Source organism: Heterocephalus glaber, unplaced genomic scaffold, assembly GCF_053883595.1.
Source record: "Heterocephalus glaber isolate CG9 unplaced genomic scaffold, H.glaber_assembly_v1.0 deba00001569, whole genome shotgun sequence".
NCBI classification, from domain to species: Eukaryota; Metazoa; Chordata; class Mammalia; order Rodentia; family Bathyergidae; genus Heterocephalus; species Heterocephalus glaber.
In genome coordinates, this window is record NW_028258354.1 from 11,323,564 (window position 1) to 11,345,623 (window position 22,060).

A 22,060-nucleotide genomic window follows, 5' to 3' on the forward strand; every position below is an offset into this window, starting at 1 on the left:
GCAGGGAGAGCATTTCCACTTCCTGGTTCCATTTAGAATTTACTGGCCTCTTTTCCACTACAAACCCTCTGTTTAGTCTGCATTTTAAAATTAAACCCAGAGCTTCAGCTCTTAGTCTTAAATATTGAACTTCCTTCCATTGTACACTCCACCATGCCTGTGTGGTAAGACCCATGATGAAACTCAAGACATTTTAAGATTCCCTCAAGCCCAAGGAATTAAGGATGGATACGAGGCTGCCGTCTTTCTCCTTTTTTAATCTTTTAGCTGAAGTGTACCCAAAGATTCATACCACATCCACTGTGCTGAACCAACTTGAAAGAATGGCAATATGTGCAAACAGTATTTCTGGGCTTTAGTGGAGATTTTTTTCAAGCTTAGCCAAAGCAATGAAGGCGTTACATTTATTAAATCTCTTTCTTCACAAACAAAAGGAAAACTAAAACAAGATAAGGTCAATTTTCCAAGAATTATAAATAAAAATATAGCTCTCCAATTCTGCCCATTACCTTTCCCCATCTCATCAGTTTTCTGCCAAAAAATCACATAGGTTTCACCCCTAGTGTGGTACAGCTTCAGTTGTCTTGGTAAAGTAGCTGCATGAATGGCTTGGAGCTGCTCAGTGTTTAGAGGTTTTAGTGGCTGGTGCTCATAAAAATGTCACTGTGTACTTCCACTCTGCAAAGTTCGTTTATTGTGACATTCCTGAAGGTAAACCTTCTTGAACAGAGAGCTACCATTTGGCTTTCCAAGTCTTATCAACCAGCTCCTAATTAGATGTGTGCAACTCATGGCCACAATATTTCAGTCTCCTTATACTTCAAGGCCACCATTGAAGAGCTACTTGCACTCAAAAGTCTTTTGGCAGAATGTTGCATATGTAAAGCAGTTCTTTAAAAAAAACAGCTGGAGTCCAAGCTATTGTCTGTAATACACAGCCATGTCTTCTGAGTTACTAAAGAGGATCAAAGGATGGAAGCTAAATGTTCCCTACCAACTAGTCTGGTGGGGAAATAAGATTCTTTTCAGATATCAAAGTCACCTGCTTATTCCCCATATCCCTTGTTTCTGTCCACTATTGACACTGCAGAAGCATCCTGTGTGAAGTCTAGCCAGACTGTGACATGTAGGACAGCTGAGGGGGTTTTCCAACTTCACCCTGTTCCCAATAGAGAGGATTTTTCATTGCCATACATGTGACAAAAGACAAGGTCCTTGGAGAAGTGAAACCTGAGGTTTGCAAAGGAGAGAAGCAGCACTATCTGCTTGCAATTATGCCTTCCTTCCCAGGGAAGGCTATGCCAAGAAGAGAGAACTGTCCTCAAACTTGACATTTGAGAAAATCATAGTGGTGACCATATGAAAGCCCACCTTGCCACCAAAAGTTGAATGGAGTGAGGCTTCCCACCCTGACCTCCTAGTCATATTCCCACTACTAATTGATAGATACTAGCAGAAGAATTTCAAGGCCAGAGGAATACATAAATAAAACAGCTTCCCATGTTGTGTCAAGAACTGTTAAGTAAAGAAAACAATACGAGGACAGTGTTCCGAGTTGTGTCTAAGAGGTTTGACTATCAGGAGTTTCAGGAGCTCAAATCAGGCAAAGTGTCTGGGAACGTTTTGAAAAGCTGATCACATTCCATCTAGTACAAGGTCTTTGTAAGTTCATGGCCTGAAAATTCTATTTCCGCCCAGATTTCAAAGTACATTGGTTTTCAGATAGTAGAGGAAAATCAAGCACTTAGAATAATCACAGGTTGGTCCAGGAGGTTTTCCAGCTTGACTGGGTTCTATTAATTTGTTAACTGTGAGGAAGCAGAATAAAATATACCTACCAGCTTCTCTGCTGTGGTCTGTCTCAGAGCAGGAACGTAAGTCCACACCTCATGTCATAATGAGAAATGAGTCCTTTGGGAGCAGACAAGGAGTATATCTGCCGAATAGCTTAGTGACTTTCTGGAATTTAAATATTAAGTAAAAAGATAAGGTCATAGGGCAGCTGATCCTTGGCTTGTCTCTCTTTCGTCTGTCCATGGCTTTGATCATGCTACATCCTCCTTTGTGACCAGGACTCCCCAGAGAATCTCAAGGTCATGGCCTATTGCCTCGTCAAGAGGTATAAACCTGCTGCTTAAATATGTGAAGTCCGCATTTGGGGGCTGGGAGGAAAGGGGAGGTAGTTTCATACTTTCCACATTTCCCACAAAACCCAAAGCAGACTAAACAAAACCAGTGTGAAATCTCATGACTTGATGCTGCTGTGGTTATATTTTTTAAGCTGTAATCCATTCATTTGTATGTGTGTTTATTCCCAGGATTTACAGCTCTCTTGGTCTTTGGGGGAAAGAGAATGTTTGAAACCTTTGCAAAAGGTTTGCAGTAAGCTGTGGCCTGTGATTAAAGCCCAGGCTCGTGTTTGTGTGAGCATGTGCATGTGTGTGTGCACATTCATGTGAGTGCCCATTCATGGGGGCCGTTTCCCTCCCATTTGCTGCTTTTACGTTAAAGCGTCACACATGGTAGCATTTAGGAGCCCCTTCACAGCCGAAGTGTTTCAGACACTAATGAATGGAAGTTTGCTCATATAATGCAGACAAGCTCTAAGGCCTGCTTTACTGAATGGCGTACTGTAGTGACCTGGGAAAGGAAGAGAGGTATAAATTGTGTCAGTTAGCCACCCAGACAAAATGAAGCCATGTGGAAAATCAAATCTATTAAAGTATGAAGGCTGTTATAAGCTGTTTTAAGCTGGCCATTCTTAAAGGGGCTCAGTTTGCTGGAGGAGTAAATGTTTATCTCTTCTCCCAGATCTTTTTCACATGCCATCTTAGGAGACAGTGTGCAGCATTTGATAAAAATCATCCTCTCACTAACGACACTTTTATCAGAAATGTTTATTGTCTCCGCTTTACCACCCATGTCCTGAAAGGTATAGCACATTTGTTAAATAAGCAAAAGGAAAGAGAACTTTGCAGCTCAGGCTGGCTTGCCGAAACCCCAGCAAATTCCAGAGCCATAAGGAATCAGAAAAAGGAAAAGAGAAGGAGGAGTTAGGTTTATATGAAGAGGAGGCCCTGCAAAAACATATATATTAGATTTTCTCTGCTTGGCTAGCCCACCATTAAATATTTGGCTGAATTGGATGGATTTAGTATTGGGATTGAACAGTTATGCCAAACTTTGGCCATTGTCTCAGAATGTGCTTTAATAAATACAAGAACGAGGAAATGGCTTTGGAAAGGAACTCTGCAATTCATTCTCCGGGCTCTTTCTCCAAATTAACTGGTCCTCTCTGCCTACTCCTGCACAGGGCTTAGTAGTCACACTTGGATTCTCACACCGTCCTGACCTGGCCCAAACCTGGGCCTACTTGAGCTGTAACCCTGGGCCCAATCTTTTATCTGTGCCTTTTTGGTCTTTAGTACCTAAAAGCATCTAGTAAGCACCCTAAGAATATTAGCCATTATGACCAATATCTGGAGAATGGGTTTATTCCTCAAGAAAAGATCCCCTTAACTTTTTTTGTACTTGTGAGCCAGATTTTAAAACTGATGACTGGCATGCTATCAGGAAAAAATTATCCATTTCTTTTCTACTCTACTGGCCAGTAGAATTACACTGGCCTGACAATCTCTAGACTGCAAACAATTGAATTTGCTGACCAGCCTCTGGGATGTCAGGCTTAAAGTCAACAGTGGCCAATGAGGGAAAACAAACAAACAAAAAACACCTTGATTCCTCAATTACGGTGGAAGAAGCCCTGGGAATGAGGGCTGGCTAGATGCGGTGGCCCTCTTCTGAAGCAAGCTTAATTTGCTGTGGAACAGGTCACCTCTGCGCTCCTAAGCGCAGCCTAAGGTCCTCTTATGACCCACGTGTCCTTTGTGTGTTTCAGGAGGAGACTGAAGAGACATCCTCACAAGAATCCGCCGAGGAGGATTAGGGGGGCCCCACGTTGGATTTCTACCTCAGCAGCAGTTGGATCTTTCGAAGGGAGAAGACACTGCAGTGACCACTTAACTTGCTCTCTATGGCCATGGTCTTTCCACTTTCCGCGGGGCAGGGAGGGTGGGGCGGGCGAGGGGCGGGGGCGGGGCGGGGCGACATCACATAACCTTAAAAAGGACTGTATTAATCACTTTCTTTGTAATCCCTTCACAGTCCCAGGTTTAGTGAAAAACTGCTGTAAACACAGGGGACACAGTTTAACAATGCAACTTTTAATGACTGTTTTTTTTCCTTAACCTACTAATAGTTTGTTGGTCTGATAAGCAAGAGTTGGGTGGGTGAGAAAGACTCTGAGTTGGGATTAGTCAATCACTGCACTGCATTTAACAAGAAACGCGCCACGCCGGTGACCGGTGACGCGGGGCATTCATATAGGAAAAGCGAACAGAGCGGTGTGTGACACCGCGTGGGCCTCAGACACCACCCCCACCCCGGCTCGCAGTAGTCAACCCTCTGTTTAGAACACCAAAGATAAGGACTAGATACTATTCTCTCCTTTGTATAATCTCGTAGACACTTGATGATTTTTAACTATTTTTTATTTCTAAGTGAGACGAAATGCTGATGTATCCTTTCATTCAGTTAGCAAACCAGAAAAGGTTGCATTCATTTTTCAAAAAGGGAAGCAAATAAATGTTGCCGACTCCTATATCTATGGATATCACACATATCAGCAGGAGTAATAAATTTACTCACAGCACTCTTTGTTTTTCAGGACAATACTTCATTTTCAGAAAATCTACTTCCTACAGAGCCAAATGCCCTTTAGCAATAAATACTTGTCAGCCTCAAAGCATTTAAAGAAGCTAGACAAGTAAATGATCCTCTTTGTAATTTAGTGAAAAGGTACAGCAGAATAATGCATGATAAACTCACCTGAATGATGAGGTGGGGAGAAGCAAAATCTAAATTCCTTTGCTATAGTTAAATGACAATTTAAAAAGCAGTCTCTCTCTTTCACTCCCTCCTTCCCTCCCTCCCTCCTTCCCTCCTTCCTTCCTCCCCCCTCCCCCCCCATTGTGTATCAGTTTCAGTGAAAGACCTAAATACCACTTACCTCAAATTAAACCTATATGTTACTTCAAGTAATACATTTTGACATAAGATGGTTGACCAAGGTGCTTTACTTTAGTTTCCGTTCACCATCTCTTCATTCAAACTGCACTTTTAGCCAGAGATGCAATATTCCCACTATTCAATACTACCTCTGAATGTTACAATGAATTTACAATCTCGTACTTATTACGTGCTGCTATACACAAGCAATGCAAGAAAAATAACTTACTGGGTAGGTGATTCCAATCACCTGCAATTCTTTTTGTACAGTTCATTACAGTTAAAGAAACAATCTCTTTATTCTGTTTCAGCATGGCTATGTATTTTTCTATGATTTTTTTAATTAAAATTTTACAAATACTTGTTTCAGCTTCTCTGCTAGATTTCTACATTAACTTGAAGAATTTTTTAACCAGTCGCTTCTAGGTTCTAAGGATAATTTCCTTACTCGCACTACATGCCACACACACACAATTTGATTGTAATGCTTAATTACCCTCTAAATCTGTACCTCAATGAATTGTTTAGGGAAACAGACTAATTGACTTGCAAAGACCTACCTCCAGACTTCAAAAAGAATGAACTTGTTATTTGCAGCGTTTTTCCCTCCCATGTTTGAAATGGCTCAAACTGCAGCTATCCCTAATCAAAACTATTTTTGTAAAGCATTTGATAGAAAGGAACACATTTTTACATATTTTTGCAAAAATAAGTAAATAAAATGAAGCCAACCTTCAAAGAAACTTGAAGCTTTGTAGGTGAGATGCAAGAAGCTCAGCTTTTGCCTAATGCAATCAAAATATGTGTTTTTAAAGATTAGTTGAATATAATAAAATGCTTGACAGATATTTTCATGTATTTACACAAATGTGATTTTTGTAATATGTCTCAACCAGATTTATTTTGAACACTTCTTATGTAGAGTATTTTATGCCTTTCTCTCCTAGTGAGTGTGCTGACTTTTTAACATGATATTATCCACTGGGCCAGGAGGTAGTTTCTCAAGACGGCTTGTGTCAGTATGACTTTTAGTACTGAAGCCAAGTGAAACTCAAAACCATCTCTCTTCCAGCCACTTCAGGGAGGTAATTTCAAAGGCCACATACCTCTCTGAGACTGGCAGGTTGCTCACTGTTGTGAATCACCAAAGGAGCTATGGAGAGAATTAAAACTCAACATGACTGTTAACTGTGCATTAAATAAGCAAATAAACAGTGGCTCATAAAAATGAAAGTCCCATTCCATATCTTTGGATGGGCCTTTTAGAAACCTCATTGGCCAGCTCATAAAACTGAAGCAGTTGCTCAAGTTGGCCAAACTCCGAGCACTGAGCAATTTCCATCTCTGATGAAGTTACTTTCTTACTTCCTGTACGTTGTACAATCAAAACACACTACTACCTCTTAAGTCCCAGTATACCTCATTTTTCATACTGAAAAAAAAAGCTGTGGCCAATGGAACAGTAAGAACATCATAAAATTTTATATATATAGTTTATTTTTGTGGGAGATAAATTTTATAGGACTGTTCTTTGCTGTTGTTGGTCCCAGCTAAGTAAGACTGGACATTTAACTTTTCTACCATTTCTGCAAGTTAGGTATGTTTGCAGGAGAAAAGTATCAAGACGTTTAACTGCAGTTGATTTTCTCTCTGTTCCTTTGAGTGTCTTCTAACTTTATTCTTTGTTCTTCATGTAGAATTGCTGTCTATGATTGTACTTTGATTCGCTTGCTTGTTGAAAATATTTCTCTAGTGGATTATCACTGTCTGTTCTGCACAATAAACATAACAGCCTCTGTGATCCCCACGTGTTTTGATTTCTACTCTTTGTTACAATTCCATTAAATAAACATAAGTTTGGTTAAAATAGGTCGAGGTGGGAGGCATTCACAAGTCCTTTTATTCCACCTCTTGCATAGTATGTGGCCACACTTCTGCATACACAACAGGAAATGTGCTTTTAAGTATCATACCCTTAAATCAACTGCCCTACACTCACTTTGAGTTGTCTGACATTGAATTCCACAGAATCAGCCTTAGAAGAAAAGTAAAGGAAGAACAAGCTGAAGTTTAAAACTACAAAATCTTTTCTTAGGGCAGACATCTACAAAGTCTGTAAGGGTAGCAACTGACACACAAGTTATCTTTGAGATAACATTTGGAGAGACACAGACAGTTTGTAAAGAGTAAGAAATGAAAACCATAAAGTCTCTCCTGAATGAGAGTCTTATAATTCTATAAGAACAATTAGCAGGATCAGAATTATTCCCCCCAAGTTCAGGATCATTACACTTCAATTGCTGATCATGAATAAATCCAGGGTTTGTTTTTTTTTAATCTCTAGTTTGTGCTTCCATCGTGTTTATTAAAACTCTTCCTTTATTTAGCGTCTTAGGAGGGAAAATTTGCTTTTAGAAAGAATGTGCCTGTACTAAGATGAGGATAAAATATTTACTGTATTTTAGAGATGATTCTAAATGGTCTCTAAATCAGGTTTTGAGTTATTACAGCCCTGCTTTGGCACAATGAGTAGCACACTTAACAAAAGTTACACAAAGAAATCTTAACGGTTTAGATACAGATTTGAGGAGCATTTCCAGAAGAAATCAGTCAATCCATTCAAATAACAGTGAATCCCTTAATATGCATTGGATCTTGCTTGGAGGAATAAGTGTAAATGGGACCCCATGCCTTTCCACAAAGAACCAAAATTTCTGGTGAGGGAGCTGGATCCAAAAAAGATCTTTGTAAATTGAATCTGACTGAGTTACTCTCAAAATTGGATATCGCCTGAATCCCCTACCAAGACCATGAACAAATTGCGAGCCTTCTCAGAAAACATTATGGTCACTATGAGAGATCCTGAGGCTGCATAGAAATGAATTTTAGTCAGTGTAGCATTTCACATGCCAGTGTAAGGAGGGGATATATTTTTCAACAGGGTTAAGGTTACTCAATTCTGTTAAGTTGAGGCAGGGCTGAAAAGTACAGGGAGAAATAAAAAAAGAACTAAAGAATGAGTAACACTTCAGCCAGGGACATATGATGCAAACTCAGACTGTAATGAAACTTCAGAGAAGTGAAGAATAAGAAACCCAAGACAGAAGAGAGGATGGGTGTACTTTTTAAGATTTATTTACATCACATGACTTATTATTGAACAAGACTGATTCCTAGAGTTACTTAAGGTCATCCTTGATCAATTACTCTTCTGATGTAGGAGATCTGGCCTAAAAGGGGAAAAAATACTGAAAATAAATAAATAAAACAATAGAGATCTACACCTCTAGTCTGAGTTTAACCATCTGTAAAAGTTGGCAATCTGCTGCTCTTCCTGAAGTAGGTGGGAAATACCTGTGGATATGAACCTTTGCATTCAGGATTCCACCCATTCTATGCCAGCCCTGCCTCAGTTCTCTTCTCATACAAAGACCCAGTTACAGCCAATAAGAGACAGCCTGATATCAGTGAGCCAATACCCGACTTTGTATCTAGTTTACAGGAGTTGGGCTCTTGTTTTCTGCCTTTGAGCCTTACTTAAACACCTTGGTGATCTACCTCCTCCCCACTCCCACCAGGATAAGGCTTAGCCTTACACCAGCCTTCATAGGGCCCTAAGTCTCCCCTGTACACTACTGACCCTGGGCCTAACCCCTGAAACCTATTAGTCCCACCTCCCTTTCTCCTCTCATCTGATTACCTATTTTCTCCCTGGGACTTCACCTATCATGTAGCTGCCTTTGTCTTGGACTAAGCATGCATTCTTAGAAACACAGAATAGCAACCTCTGAGGATCATGAGATACCTATCTTGAAAGAAACTTACCATGGAAAAAAATAGTAGATGAGGACCTAACTGTAGTAGTCTGCTGTCCCCAAGAACAGAAAGGAGGGAGAAAAAGAGGATCCTTTTAACACTGTCATGACTTCTCCAGGAATAGTCAAGATCTCAGAAACACCACTGTGTTCCCCAGTGGTGTCATCGACTGGTGTTTGCTATTGTGCTAGGCAGGTTGGCCAGGTCTTAGAGGAACTGAAGGAAACGTTGCCATCACAGGAGCAGCCACCCTCCAAGTGATGCAATGAATGAGGAAAAAGTTCGTTTTGAAATTCAAGACAGTTTAGTCCTCTTTCACCAGACAAAGCATTCCAAAGTACCATAGGATGCAAACTGATGAGAGTATGAGCTTAGGGCTTTGACTGCCTGGGTTTGAGTCACAGTTCTGCTATTAACTAACCGGGGACATTGGACAAGTTACATATCACTGTTCTAAGATGCCTTTTTTCATTTTAGATAGACATGTTACCATGTACCTAAAATGGTTGTTTTACAGATTAAATAAGTCCATATTTAGGAAATGCTTAAAAATATTTGGTACAAATAATACACTATAGGGGCCAGGGATTTAGATCGGTGGTTCTGCCGCCTGCCTTGCAAGCACAAGGTCCCAAGTTCAATCCCCAGTACCACAAATAATAATAATAATAATAATAATAATAATAATAATAATAATGATAATAATACACCATAAAGTGTTAGCTCTTCTTTGTTATTCTGCTTCTGGCTGCAGAGTGAGCTTAAAAAGTTAACCTTTTTTTCTCCACTGATTCTATCATTATTTGGTACTGGCACAGGAATATCCAGACATCATGGTCAAAAAGATATCAGACTTTCAAACATTATTTTAATTGTACATTCTATGTGCAGAAACCATTAATAATATACATACTCTCTCCTTATGATTTATACTGTGATCACAATAGACTTAGTTAATAAAGAATCACACCTAAAATTATCAAAATGCAAATCACCTCCATTGGAAAGACAGACTTTGGGTCTCCGATGCTCTCGAGCTTTATTCGCTTGCAGTGAGAGTCACCCTCTGACTTTCAGTGCCATTCATCCTTGGTCTTGATTGCTCCAGCCTTCTGACTTTGGTTGAAAGTATTACCTTGTTGGAGTATGGGGCTTTTTGGCAGTCCCCGCCTGGCTGGTAGCCTTCAATCCCAGTTATTCCTTCTGATTCTAGCATCTAGCTGTTGTGCACCCACCTAATGGAGCCAAACTAACAGCCCTTCTGCAGTCGGCCTTTGAGCCTCTTTAGAATTTTTTAGGCCCTGCCCAGTCTACTCAATTTAAGACTGTTCTGCACTCCCCTTGGGACCTTAGGTTACCAAAGGGAAACCTAAGGATGCTAAGTTCTTAGGGCAAGGAATAATTGAATACTTAGTGAATACTAGAAGAACAAAGAAATTTAAACAAGGAGATAAATCTCTACTGTTTTCAATTTTCCCTAATGACCAGGCAGACCTGGGATGAGATTAAGGGGCTGCATACCACTATCCATACACTTTCATCTCCCTAGCCAGGCTAGCAGCTCCAGAATTGAAAAAGAGTAACTGAGGGGTGTGGTGGCACATGCCTGTAATCCCAGCACTCAGGAGGCTGAAGCAGGAGGATCACGAGTTTGAGGCCAGTCCAGGTTAAATAGTGAGTTCAAGGCCACCTGAACTACATAGACGAGACTGTCTCAAAAAAAAAAAAAAAAAAAAAAAAAAAAAGAAAGAATAACTGTATGAGCAAAGATTCCTTTAAATGCAAGTAACAGTAAATCCAGGTCAGAGTGGCTTAAGTAATAAGGAAAATGTAGTAACTGATAAACTGAAAGGTTCAGGCATGGCTTGATCTAGGGACCTAGGAATGTGGCTGGGAATCAGACGTATAGTTCAGCTTTCTTTCTGTTGGCTTCATACCCAGGTAGGCTCTCTTCTCCTGATAGCAAGGCAGCTGCTGCAAGTCCCATATGCACATCCTTTTGGCCTAACAAACAACAGAAAATATGGTTTGTTTAGTTGTTTAGTTTAGTTTAGTTCAGTATTTCCAACCAAATCTTGGGGTTGAGTATTGTTGGGTCGACTTGACTCTCAGACTGATCATTTTTATCAGCCACTCCGGCTAGGGAAAGAGTACAGTACTGATAGGGCCAGCTGTGGATCCCATGTCTCTCCCCAGAAGCGGTCCAGCAGGGGACCTTTGCAAGTTAGGGAAAGGCAAGAAGAATCCAGCCTTATTAGAAACACAAAATGGGTGATGTCCCCCAGAAAATTGAAAGTGCTCTTCCTTGAGAAGTGAAATTGGACACTGTTACGATGAAACAACCAGCAGATTTCCCTGAATAAACATCATGTGCAGTAAGATAAATATGAGCAAGCTTTGCCATTAGCATGAGTGGGAGACACGTGCCCCAAGAGTCGTCCTAATATTGGACTTACAAGGGAAAGAAACAATTTTAGGTCTTGAGACTTTGGTGTTTGCTGTTTCTTACCACACAACAATTTAGGGATTTTTGTTTTTGATTTTGTTTTTTGTGTGTGTGTGAGAGGGTCTCACTGTGTAACCCAGGCTGGTCTCAAACTTGTGATCCTCCTGCCTCAGCCCCTCAAATGCTGGTTTTATATGACCAGCTTAATTTAGGCTATCTTGACTGGAACAAACAGTTGACAGTTCTTTTTGTGTCCTCGATTTTTGCTTACAAAGCACTTTTACAAATTTTTCTTTTCATCTTCAGCATCATAACAGATGATAGAGCACATTGTGTTTGTATTACTATATATTTATTTTATAGACAGGTTGACTGAGGCTCCTACAACATAAGTGACTGACCCAGGGAAATAGAACTAAGAAATGGCAGAGCCATAATATGCCCTCTAGTCCTCCTTTCCTTCCTCTACACTAATGTTCATCTGTAGAGGATCTTTTCCCAATATTACTCAGTATGAAACTTCTCCTGCATTCACTCTCTAATATATTCAATCCTAGATTCACAGGATAAAATTAGATTTTTCAAAGCTAGTTCCTCAGGGAACCACTGAAATAAAGCACACCTAGTCCCCAAGTTGTCACTCCCTATCACTGGAATTCTTTTGTTGTGTTACAGAGCACCTAAACCTGACTACTTATTTCATGCAGCCATCCAAGACTATGCAACAGGAAAATATGTGCTCTGATAGATTTGAAGGATGGTCTTAACTGCAGCCAGCAAGCAAGCTGCGGTCTCAGAACATTCTGCTGGACCACCGGAGTTAAGAACCTCATTCCTTTATCTTTAGTCCCCAAATCTGTATGCTTGACAAAGTTCCCTGAGGCCTTGTCTCTTAAATCAGGCAGTAAGCAGGCTGATATATAGCCATTATTTATTACACAGGGATACATTTAGACATAAAACAATTATGCTTAGCTGAATCCCCAACCAATTTGATATTGTCATAAAAAAATAAAACCTACTATTCAACCAGCTAATGAAAACATGCCACTTACACAAATTCACAAGATACATTAGACCGCTTGTCCAACGAATTCAGAAGAATTCATATTTGCAAAACTCAGATCTTCAAGTACCTCATACATCTGTCTCCTTTCTTTGTCTCCATCACCACTAGTGTGATCCAAGCCACCATCACCTTGCGTTCGCTCTGTCTCTGCAACCTCATCCCTCTTCGGTTCTCTCTGTGAGCAGCAAGTGTCATCTTTCCAACAAAATATCAGATCACAAATCTAATGGTCTCGGTAGAAATTCACAATCTTCCCTGTGGCCCAGGCAGCCTGACATGTTCTGTCTCCTTCTCCTCTTCCAGCCCATGCTCACACCAGCCTTCCTTTCTCGTTCTTCCTGGGCTTCCTAGGATGGCATGGGATGCACCATCCTCTTTCCTACTCCCTGAGCCCTTTCTCTCAGGCTCTAGTTTCCTCTGCCTGGAGTTCTGTTCCTTCTCCCAGCCCCTGTGGTCCTGGAAAACCTCTTTCTCACTCTTCAAGTCTCGGTTTAAAGGTCTGTCACTGGAGTCCTTCTCTGAGCTTCTCACGCTCCACATCCTCACTTCTATACAGTTGGATCCGCCAGTGCTTTTTCCCATAACACACTGAGCTTCTTGGCGACAATCACTGCAACTGTCAGTCAACCATTTAACATTCTCCAAGGATCATGAGGCAGATCTATCCTGTCACATTTGTATGCCCAGTATAAGGCACAGAATCTGACTATAATAGCCCCTCCAAAGCTGCATGAATGAATGAATCAACCATGACTGGTTTCCACTGGACTGAGCACCTATTGCCTGGGCTTTCCCCAGATCTTTCTGGTCCTCCCTGACCTTCCTGACCTTCAGTGAGGCCTCACTTTTGCTCTTCTCCACAGGGCTCAGCACCTCAAACCTTTCTCAGTTGCTTCCCCATCACCTCCTCAACACAGCCAATAAAACTCCTCTGATTCATTTCTGTGAATTCAATTAACTGCTAGCACGTTCATTTTGGAAAAGTATCTGATAAAAAAATGAATTGATGGCAGATGCTCTATAGCTGAATGCCTAGCTCAATGTATTGGACAAAGTGTGCCCTTGAAGCAGACAGTGGTTGCTTTGAACTACTGTGCTCAACACCTATTTTATTTTAGCTGTGGTAGCAGTATACCTTCCTTCTTTTAAAATTTTTTCTCCCTCACTCTCAGCTTTTGAAATTCACCTGTAGCTGGCATTGATTTCCTGGTGGCTAAGAAAGGTGCCTGGCTGAGGAAGGAAGGCCCAAGCCAGTTGACATATTTGAACCCTCTGATGAGTGAAGTCCAGGCATACAACCCAAGGCAAGCCAGCAAGGTCTTTTGTCAGCACTTGTCTGGGATCCTAGCTAGGTAAGCTCTTCTCACTCTCGTAGAACTGAAGCTGGTAGGAAGCAAGCCAGTAACTTCTGAGGAAAGAGCAGAGAGGAGGAAGGCATGGTACAACTACATGGGATAAGCTTGTCTGAGAATGAAAGCAGAGACGCAATTTGGAGACATTATTTGAGCCACTAGATTCTACTGTGCCTGAAGGTTTTCAGTTACATTTGCTAATGAAGTTTGCTCTTTTCTTAAAGTTGGTCTGAGTTGTGTTTCTATCACCTTCACCCCCCAAAATCCTGTTAATGCCATGAATTAAAGAATGAGAACTTCAATGGACAAGACAGCAGAACTGGCCTTCAGGAGGACTTTATTGTGCTCACAACTTTCAGAGTGAGAGACCTTTGACAAAGCTCTGAGTTTCAATCTCTTTATATGCAAACTGATGATGGTGGCTGCATCAGATCTTTAATATTCTTTCTAGGTTTAAAATTCTAGGGTTCTGGGATACTAAGATGTCCATAATGCTTAAACACAAAGGAACTAGCTCATTGGATTAAAAGCCTGTAAAGGAAATAGTCATAGATGGAGGGAAATTTCTTGGCTCCGCAGTATCTCATGTGTGCACAGCTTTCTAAGTTATTTCCAGGTTAGAGGAACAAGGAACTTCCTGGACTGATGACAGAACCTTCTGGAGTTTGAAACCAACAAGTAACAAAACAGCAACACTACAGACAACTGTAGGATTTCATCAGAGAGCTCATTTATCTCTGTCACTGGAGATATATGCATATGTGTATGTGTGTATATATCTATATATATCATTCCATATGTGCTATGTGTATACACATTTGGTATATTACTTTAAGTTAAATACATGCAGAAGATATTTCCTTTTTTAAATGTAGGGTAGTATAAAAATACTCATAGTTAAGTTAACGATTATTATTATAAATTCTAGCCAGAGGTTATAAAGAAAGCACGCTAGTACATAGAGTAAATAAGATATCATGTGTTATAGCACAAGGGTAAATGTATGATAATGGGGCTATTATTCTGGTCATAATGATAACATGATATAAGTTTGTGACCACAATGGTTCCAACTTTCAACTAAATATGTCTCTGGAACATCATTTGAATGAAAGGCACATTCTGCTTAATAAAGTATTTTTCTTCCAAAAGATATTGAGCCAGAGTGTAATTTTACATAAGCCAGTGAAAATCTTTCCACAATTATTTTTAATAGCATCCTGATTTATCCATTTTCCCTCAGAATATAAACTGAAAATCTAGCTTTATACATAACAATACAAATCATCAAGGAACAATAATGCTCTATTTTTGTCTTACTACTCATTTATAAACCCATGAGGCTGTTCTTTGCTCTTTGATTTGTTTCCCCTTAGCCTGCCACATCAGTTGAACTAAAAAAAAAGTCTTACCCAATTCCCAATAATCACAACCATACTTCCTTAAATAATCATCTTTCAACTACCCTCAGAGTAAGACTTTAAACCCACCTTTAAAGTTTTCTTTCAAGTTGTTCATATCATTTATAAGGGCATTCAGTGCATATTAGCTCTGGTCCAATGAAGAGGAATAGAAAAAGCATGAAGTAATTATGATGCTTCTATGGTGTCTCATGCCCCAGCTGAAAAGGGGGGAGAAGGAGAGGGGAAGGGACTCTATTAAAAACATTTTCGCTTCACATAATCCAGAATCTGATCTCAGGAGTGATAAGGCAAATTTTCAAAGTGGTCTTTGTTAACTATTATTCAAAGGCTCTGAAGAAATAGGAAAAAGCTTTCCCTCACCTATTTCTCAAGCTATAAATGAGAGACACAAACCATTTTGAAAGCATTTTTCCTTCTTCTTTCATAGGGTTATAAAATTATATGGTCCCTTCTCAATTTACATAGGAAATTGCTGGAGGAAAAGAATTTAGGAAGTATTCATTTCCTACGAAACACAGGAAATGTGCATAGCCTGTATTTCTTTTTCCTTTAACTTCTGGATAGGCCAATATTTTTTAACTGATTAGCCTCTCCATACACATAATTTCTTTTTTGTTTGGGTGTTTTAATATATTTTGACTTTAATTGACATAGTAATTAATAGTACAGTGTGGCGTTTCTATACATGTATACCATGTACAGTAAGATCAGAGTACTTGTTATATCTACCATCTCAAGCATGTATCATTTCTATGTCCTGAACCCTCTCTACTAACTAGTTTTGAAGTATTCAAAATAATTGTTGTCAGCCATAGCACTGAGGAAAATTTGAAGTTATTTCTCTTATCCAACTGTACCCCTTTATCTATTAACAATCTTCTCTCCCTCCCTTCCTCCTCCACACCCTTTCCAGACTCTGGTCATCACTATTCTCTTCTATAATTCTTTTGAGATCAACTTTTTAGCTCCCACATAGAAGTGAGAATACATGGTATTTTTCTTTCTTTTTTTTTTTTCAGTACTGGGGCTCAAACTCAGGACCTTGTGCTTGCAAGGCAGGCATGGAGCCACTGAGCTAAATCCCTGGCCCCATGGTATTTTTCTTTCTATGCCTGGCTAATTTCACTTAATATATTGTCCTCCAGTTTCATCTTTGTTCCTGCGGATGCAAAATTTCATTTTTCCTATGACTGACTAATATTCCATCATGTACATATATTACATTTGCTTTAGCTATTCATCTGCTGATGGACACCTAGGTCGATTTTGTATCCTGACTATTGTAATAAACATGCAAGCACAGGTGTCTCTTCAACATTCATTTCAATTTCTTTGTATATATGCCCAGTAATGGGATTTCTGCATTGTATGACCATTTTATTTCTAGTTTTTCAAAGAACATCCATACTGTTTTCCATAATGACTGCACTAATTTATATTCTCATTGGACTTTGCTTTAGCCATTGTCAAAGATAGCTGTGTGGTAGTTTAGGTTGTCATTTCTCACACATATTCAGTTTGTGCAAACTGAAGTGGATCTATATTCAGCGAGAGTGGCTCTACAGAATTTCTTTATACATTCACACAGCAAATGTTTATTGAGCACCTGCCATACACCGGGAACTATGCTATATGTTCAAAGCATCTAGTTGAGTCTTTGCATCCAGAGTCCAGCAGAGGAAACTGAAAACAAACAGCAGCAATGGCACAATATGGAAATGAAATGCCAGAAGATGCAGGAAGCACAGTATCTGCATTTAGGTGGGGATCATTTTCAAGAAAGTGGGAACGCATCTAAACTGAAGTATGATAGTGGGAAGGAGTTTGGCCAAGCCGAAGGAAAAGAAGAGGGAAAAGTTTTCCCAACAGATCTATAGTGCAATTTAAACACCAGAAGCATCCAAGCAAAAGCACTGTGCCAAAAGGATTTTTAAAAACAAGTATAAATGTTTAAATCACAGGACAATACTGGCTCATGACTGACTTGCTGTGGTAACCAGATCTGTGTGTTCCTGAACAACTGACAGTGTCACAGCAGTAAATCTCAGTACGGACAAAATGAAGCGGATCCGAGCTAAGGTTCAAAAACCACTGTCCAAAGCCACTTCATACTGTAAAAATCTCACCAATTTCCTGAAACAAAGGTCACTTGCCCTCCATATGAACAGACTGAAAGAGAAAAGTGGAGAGAAGGATGGAGAGAAGACAAACAGATGACACTGATAGCTGTTTCTAAAACACTCATACACAAGTTTTCCTTCTCTTTTCTACACTTTGCTACACTTTCTACACTTCTTGTTGCACAAATCCTGTTACAATTACTTTTGCAATTCTACAAAGATTTCCTAATAAATGATCCCTTTTCCTTGTATTTTAAGGACAAGGGCAAGCATATAAAATTCATATCTGTTTTGAGGCTTGATAAGCAGTATTTATTCAATTGGGCTTATATTACTAAATATTTATATTTGGGGATTGGTAATTTTTTTCTATTTATAGGTTAAGTCCAGTTGTTTTCAATTTATGCAAAATGACAGCAGATATGTAATACATTCTTCAATAATCCATATAAAGCTCAGCGCAATGCCTGGCATGTAATAAGTGCTAAATAAATGTTAGCTGGTATTATTGTTGATATGACATATTTATAATAAATAAATACAAAATGTTTTCTAAGTCATGTACACGCTCCTTAAATCAATGATAAAGGCATATGGTGAAAAAGCAAATAGTTTTCAAAAACTTATAATGAAAAACACAGGTTTTGCTTTGCTTCCTTCCCTGGCCACACTTTCATTTTATTCTTCAGATTCAACGGCCTCTAGCTCCTTTAGCTGTTCTTTCTGGTCCTTGCCTCCATATTTCTAAATTACAGACATATATCTCTTATTGGTTAACTAACTTGAGGCACTACTAGGCGACATCTTTCTATGGCAGATGGGGAGTTAGGACTTCAATTACTCATTCACTCAGCAAATATTTATTGAATACCTACTGGCCAAGCAAAAGGTATACACAGATGAACACAATTGGCCAAAAATGGTATTTGCAAGGAGCTTGGATCCTAGTGAGGAAGAGAAGTGCCCAACAAGTAAGATATACAGCATGCAAGATGGCTACACATTCAGTAGAGGAAAATGAAGTACGGGGGGAGGACACAAAGTGCTGGTGGTAGGGGCTATGATTTAGATGGGTTAGGGAATGTCACTGAGACTCTGACAAGTGAGCCCTACCTAACTGGAGGAATTTTTTATGCTGTTTCTTGCATAATTCCTTCACCTTTGTTTTATCTTTTCTTTTTTTGGGGGGGGGGATGATCTGTTAGTCAGATATGGATCCTTCTGTTTAATCTCTAGTGTACTTAGATTTTCTTTTGTACATCTTTCTATCTTTATCTTTTTATTTCATTGTTTGGGAGGTTTTGACTACCTTTTTAACTCTGTACAAAATGTATTTGAAGGTCTGTTTCTGAGACTCTTCAAGTCTGGAAAGTCACCTTTGGACTCCAGTTTGGAGATATAAACCAAGCTGTTGAATTGTGTGCCTCAAGAAATGAGTGGCAACCCACTGACCCATACTCTCTCCCTATTTCTAAACCTAAGCCTAAATTCTATCTACTTTACCTGGAATTCCAGAATCCTGTCCTCCTTGGATTATTTCTCTGGGGAAATGTGGTTTCTTGTGCCTTTATCTCCCTATGCGTGCGAAGAAGCTGCTTCATTTGTTCTGCTAAATCTGTAGTTCAGATATGTGCAGAAATTTCTTACCCGCTATGGACTCCTATCCCATTCTTTTTAGCCTTGTGAATTTGTACATTCTTTGTATCTTTACTATGATTCTAATGGAGCCTTGTGAAGAGAAAGAAATTCCTACATCAGTTAATCTGCTGTCCCTAAGTGGATATCCAGGAATTTTTTAAAGTTTTTATCAATTATTGAAATCTCTATGGTATATATGCATATCTACAATATATGTACACTTTCCCATACGTTTATCTCAAGCATAGTACATATGTATATATGTTTATACATGTATGTGTATACATATGTTTATATATGGATGTGTATGTATGCATGTAATCTTTTTCCATCATTCCATTCTTTTGGAATTAAGAGATGTAAACTCAAGAAATCTTAATCTCAAGGACAAAATGTGCTACACATTATGTTTCAAGGTGAAAGACCATAACTTGTTAGGGCCTGTAAGAAAACTAGAGTTTAGGTCTGTTTTAGAGAGAGGAAAATAATTTAAAAGATACTGAAGATAAATTGTTTAAAACAGCCACATTCTAAAGACCACATAAGCAAAGTTCAGAAGTTTGAAGTGTAGTCTATGATCTCTAGAGAACGAGTGAATGATTTGAACGGAGAAGGATGTGGCCAGATGTGCCTTTTCGAAAAACCACTGGATATAACAGGAAGAATTTAGTGTGGGCAAAGCAGAGAAGAGTATCAGTTACATGTGAGTGAAGTGATTCAAGAAAGAGAAAAAAGTGGCCCAAATTGGGGCAAAGGTAGTGGAGACAGAGAGAAGTGGGCCAACTCGAGAGATGTTTGGGAAATGGAGTTGATGAGTCTTGACATTTGCTAGGAATGAAGGGAAGAGTGGGAAGAGGAATCCAGATGATTTCCGGTTCCACATGTGTGCTGGTGCCTATCGCCTAAGTAGAAAGCATGGAAAAAGCAGTAGGTTAAGAAGGAAAAAGGAGAACAGAAGTCGGGAGCTAGGTACACACATCACGGAAGACCATAGCCAACCACTGACTCCTGCAGAGTGGCAGGTACAATCTCAGCCGTGTGTGGACTGAAGCACTGATGGATATCTGCAGGGAACTTGATAAAGATGGTGATCTAGGACCACAGTGAGAATAAGACTGCCTGTTACTTGGGAGTCTACAGGAAAGGTGCTGCATTTTCCAGAATTTGTAACCAGAGACAGGAAATTTACTACCGCTAAACACATTTAAGGTTGCATTTTTTAAGTAGGCCATGCATCAGGGATTCAATACCTCAATTATCTCTGTATAAAACTCTGTACTTTCCAAATTTTAAAAGTACATATTCTATTCAAGCACACATAAAATATGCTCAAAATCAACCACATGTCAGGTCACAAACGACAACTCAAAAATTTTCAAAAATTTGTGCCATATCAATTACATTTTAAAAACCACATTACTTTTAAATTACACACCAATAGTAAAAATATTTAAAGGAAGAAACATGCTGATGCATATTTTGATTAACTGCACCTCCAAATTATTCAAGAATGAAAGAGAAAATGACATTTAGAAGTATAAAATATTTAGACCTAAGCAACCATGAAATTACTAGAATGTAGGGCATATCTAAAGTGGTACTAAGATATAAATTTATAGTTCAATTATTTCTTTAAAAGGCTATTGAAAAATAAATATACATTTCCTTAAGTGAGTCACTTAAGGAAAGTTAGATACCAAGGTAAGATTTCATCATTGTTTATATACAACGGTACAGGGTAAATAAGCAAACATTATTTGTCCCAAATTAAATTTATATTAGCCAAGCAACAAAAATGCTGATCTTATTAACTCTGCCCTTTTTTATCTTTCTTATATCTGTATTGATCAAAAACTTTGGTGAGTTGGTAAGTATTTAGCTTTCTCATGTGTCTTATATATACATAAGGGCTATAGCTATATGTAATAGAGTCTCTGAGTGTAGATATCATAATTCAACTTGGCCAGGTTGTTTCTAAATTAAAAACATCTCTGAGACAGGGAAAAATGGAAGAATAAGATCATGGACCCAGGAGTCAGATAGAACTGAATTCTGGATCCACTTTATATCAACATAACCACTGAAACGTCAATTTTTGCCTGTAATTTAGAGTTGCTGTAACTCCAGTACCAGGCATAGATGATTGTTGTAATGATTACAATTCACTGCATACATAGCACTCAGCTCACTCTCTTTAGTCAAGGATCACTAATAGTAAGTTATTAAAAAGGAGCCAAAAGGTAGAAGGTAGAATCTTAATTTTAACAAGCTCCTCAAGGTACATTTTGCATTTGGCTTTTGAAATTCACAGCACTCCATGAAATAGGTTCAGTTAGGTCTTATTCCCATTTTACAATAAGGCAGCTAAGTCCCAGAGAGTTTAAGTGCTTTATCTGAAATTACATTAGTTAGTAACTGTCTGGTATTAGAACCCAGATTTCCTGACTCCCTGGCTCATTTCTTCTTATGATGTGTTTCAAGAAGACAGCTACTTAGAGCTCTTTTGTAAAGGCCCTTCATTCTGTCAGTTTAAGGAAGATACGGATTCCCTTATCTATAGATCTCTTAAAACAGTAGAAGAATTATATGCTATAAAAAATATAGACCTGGGATGAGAACTTTCTGGGAACAAAATGACCTATAGAATTTGCACACACTTCTCTTTTAGAAAATTAATATGTAATTTCTATAAAATAAAAATTGACCCTTTCCAGTTTTACAATTTTTGACAAACACCTGTAAGTCACCTGAGCATCACCACAAGCAAGAATAATTCCATCACCTCCAAAAATGCTTGTGTCACCTTACGGTCAATGTTCTTCCTTGTGTCCTGTCCCTGGCAACCATTGATCTATTTTCTGTCCCTTTTTAGTTTATACTTTAATCTCTGACTCATTCTTGTTTTATTCTCAAGTAGCATTCCATTGTATGAATGTACTGCTATCTCCCCTAGTAAAGGATATTTTAGTTGTTTCTAGTTTTTGGTGATTACAATAAAGCCACTCAACCATTTCCTTACAGATTTTGGTGTAACCATGAGTTTTCATTTCCCTTGGGAAAATACCTAGAAATAGTATTGTTCTGTGTTTAACCTTCTGAAAGAGGTTACAGAGTAGCTGTACCATTTGT

The 22,060-nt window shown here is 39.0% G+C and overlaps 1 protein-coding gene across 1 annotated transcript in view; it reads left to right on the forward strand.

The window, feature by feature from the left end:
• The window catches only part of Hmga2 (high mobility group AT-hook 2), a 130,600-nt gene extending 126,540 nt beyond the window's left edge, over nt 1–4,060 (forward strand). Inside the window, exon 5 of the mRNA XM_004861103.3 lies at nt 3,899–4,060. Coding sequence (XP_004861160.1) covers nt 3,899–3,946 — 48 coding nt within the window. The 3' untranslated portion in view covers nt 3,947–4,060. The remainder of the gene's footprint in view (nt 1–3,898) is intronic.
• The last annotated feature ends 18,000 nt before the right edge of the window (nt 4,061–22,060 follow it).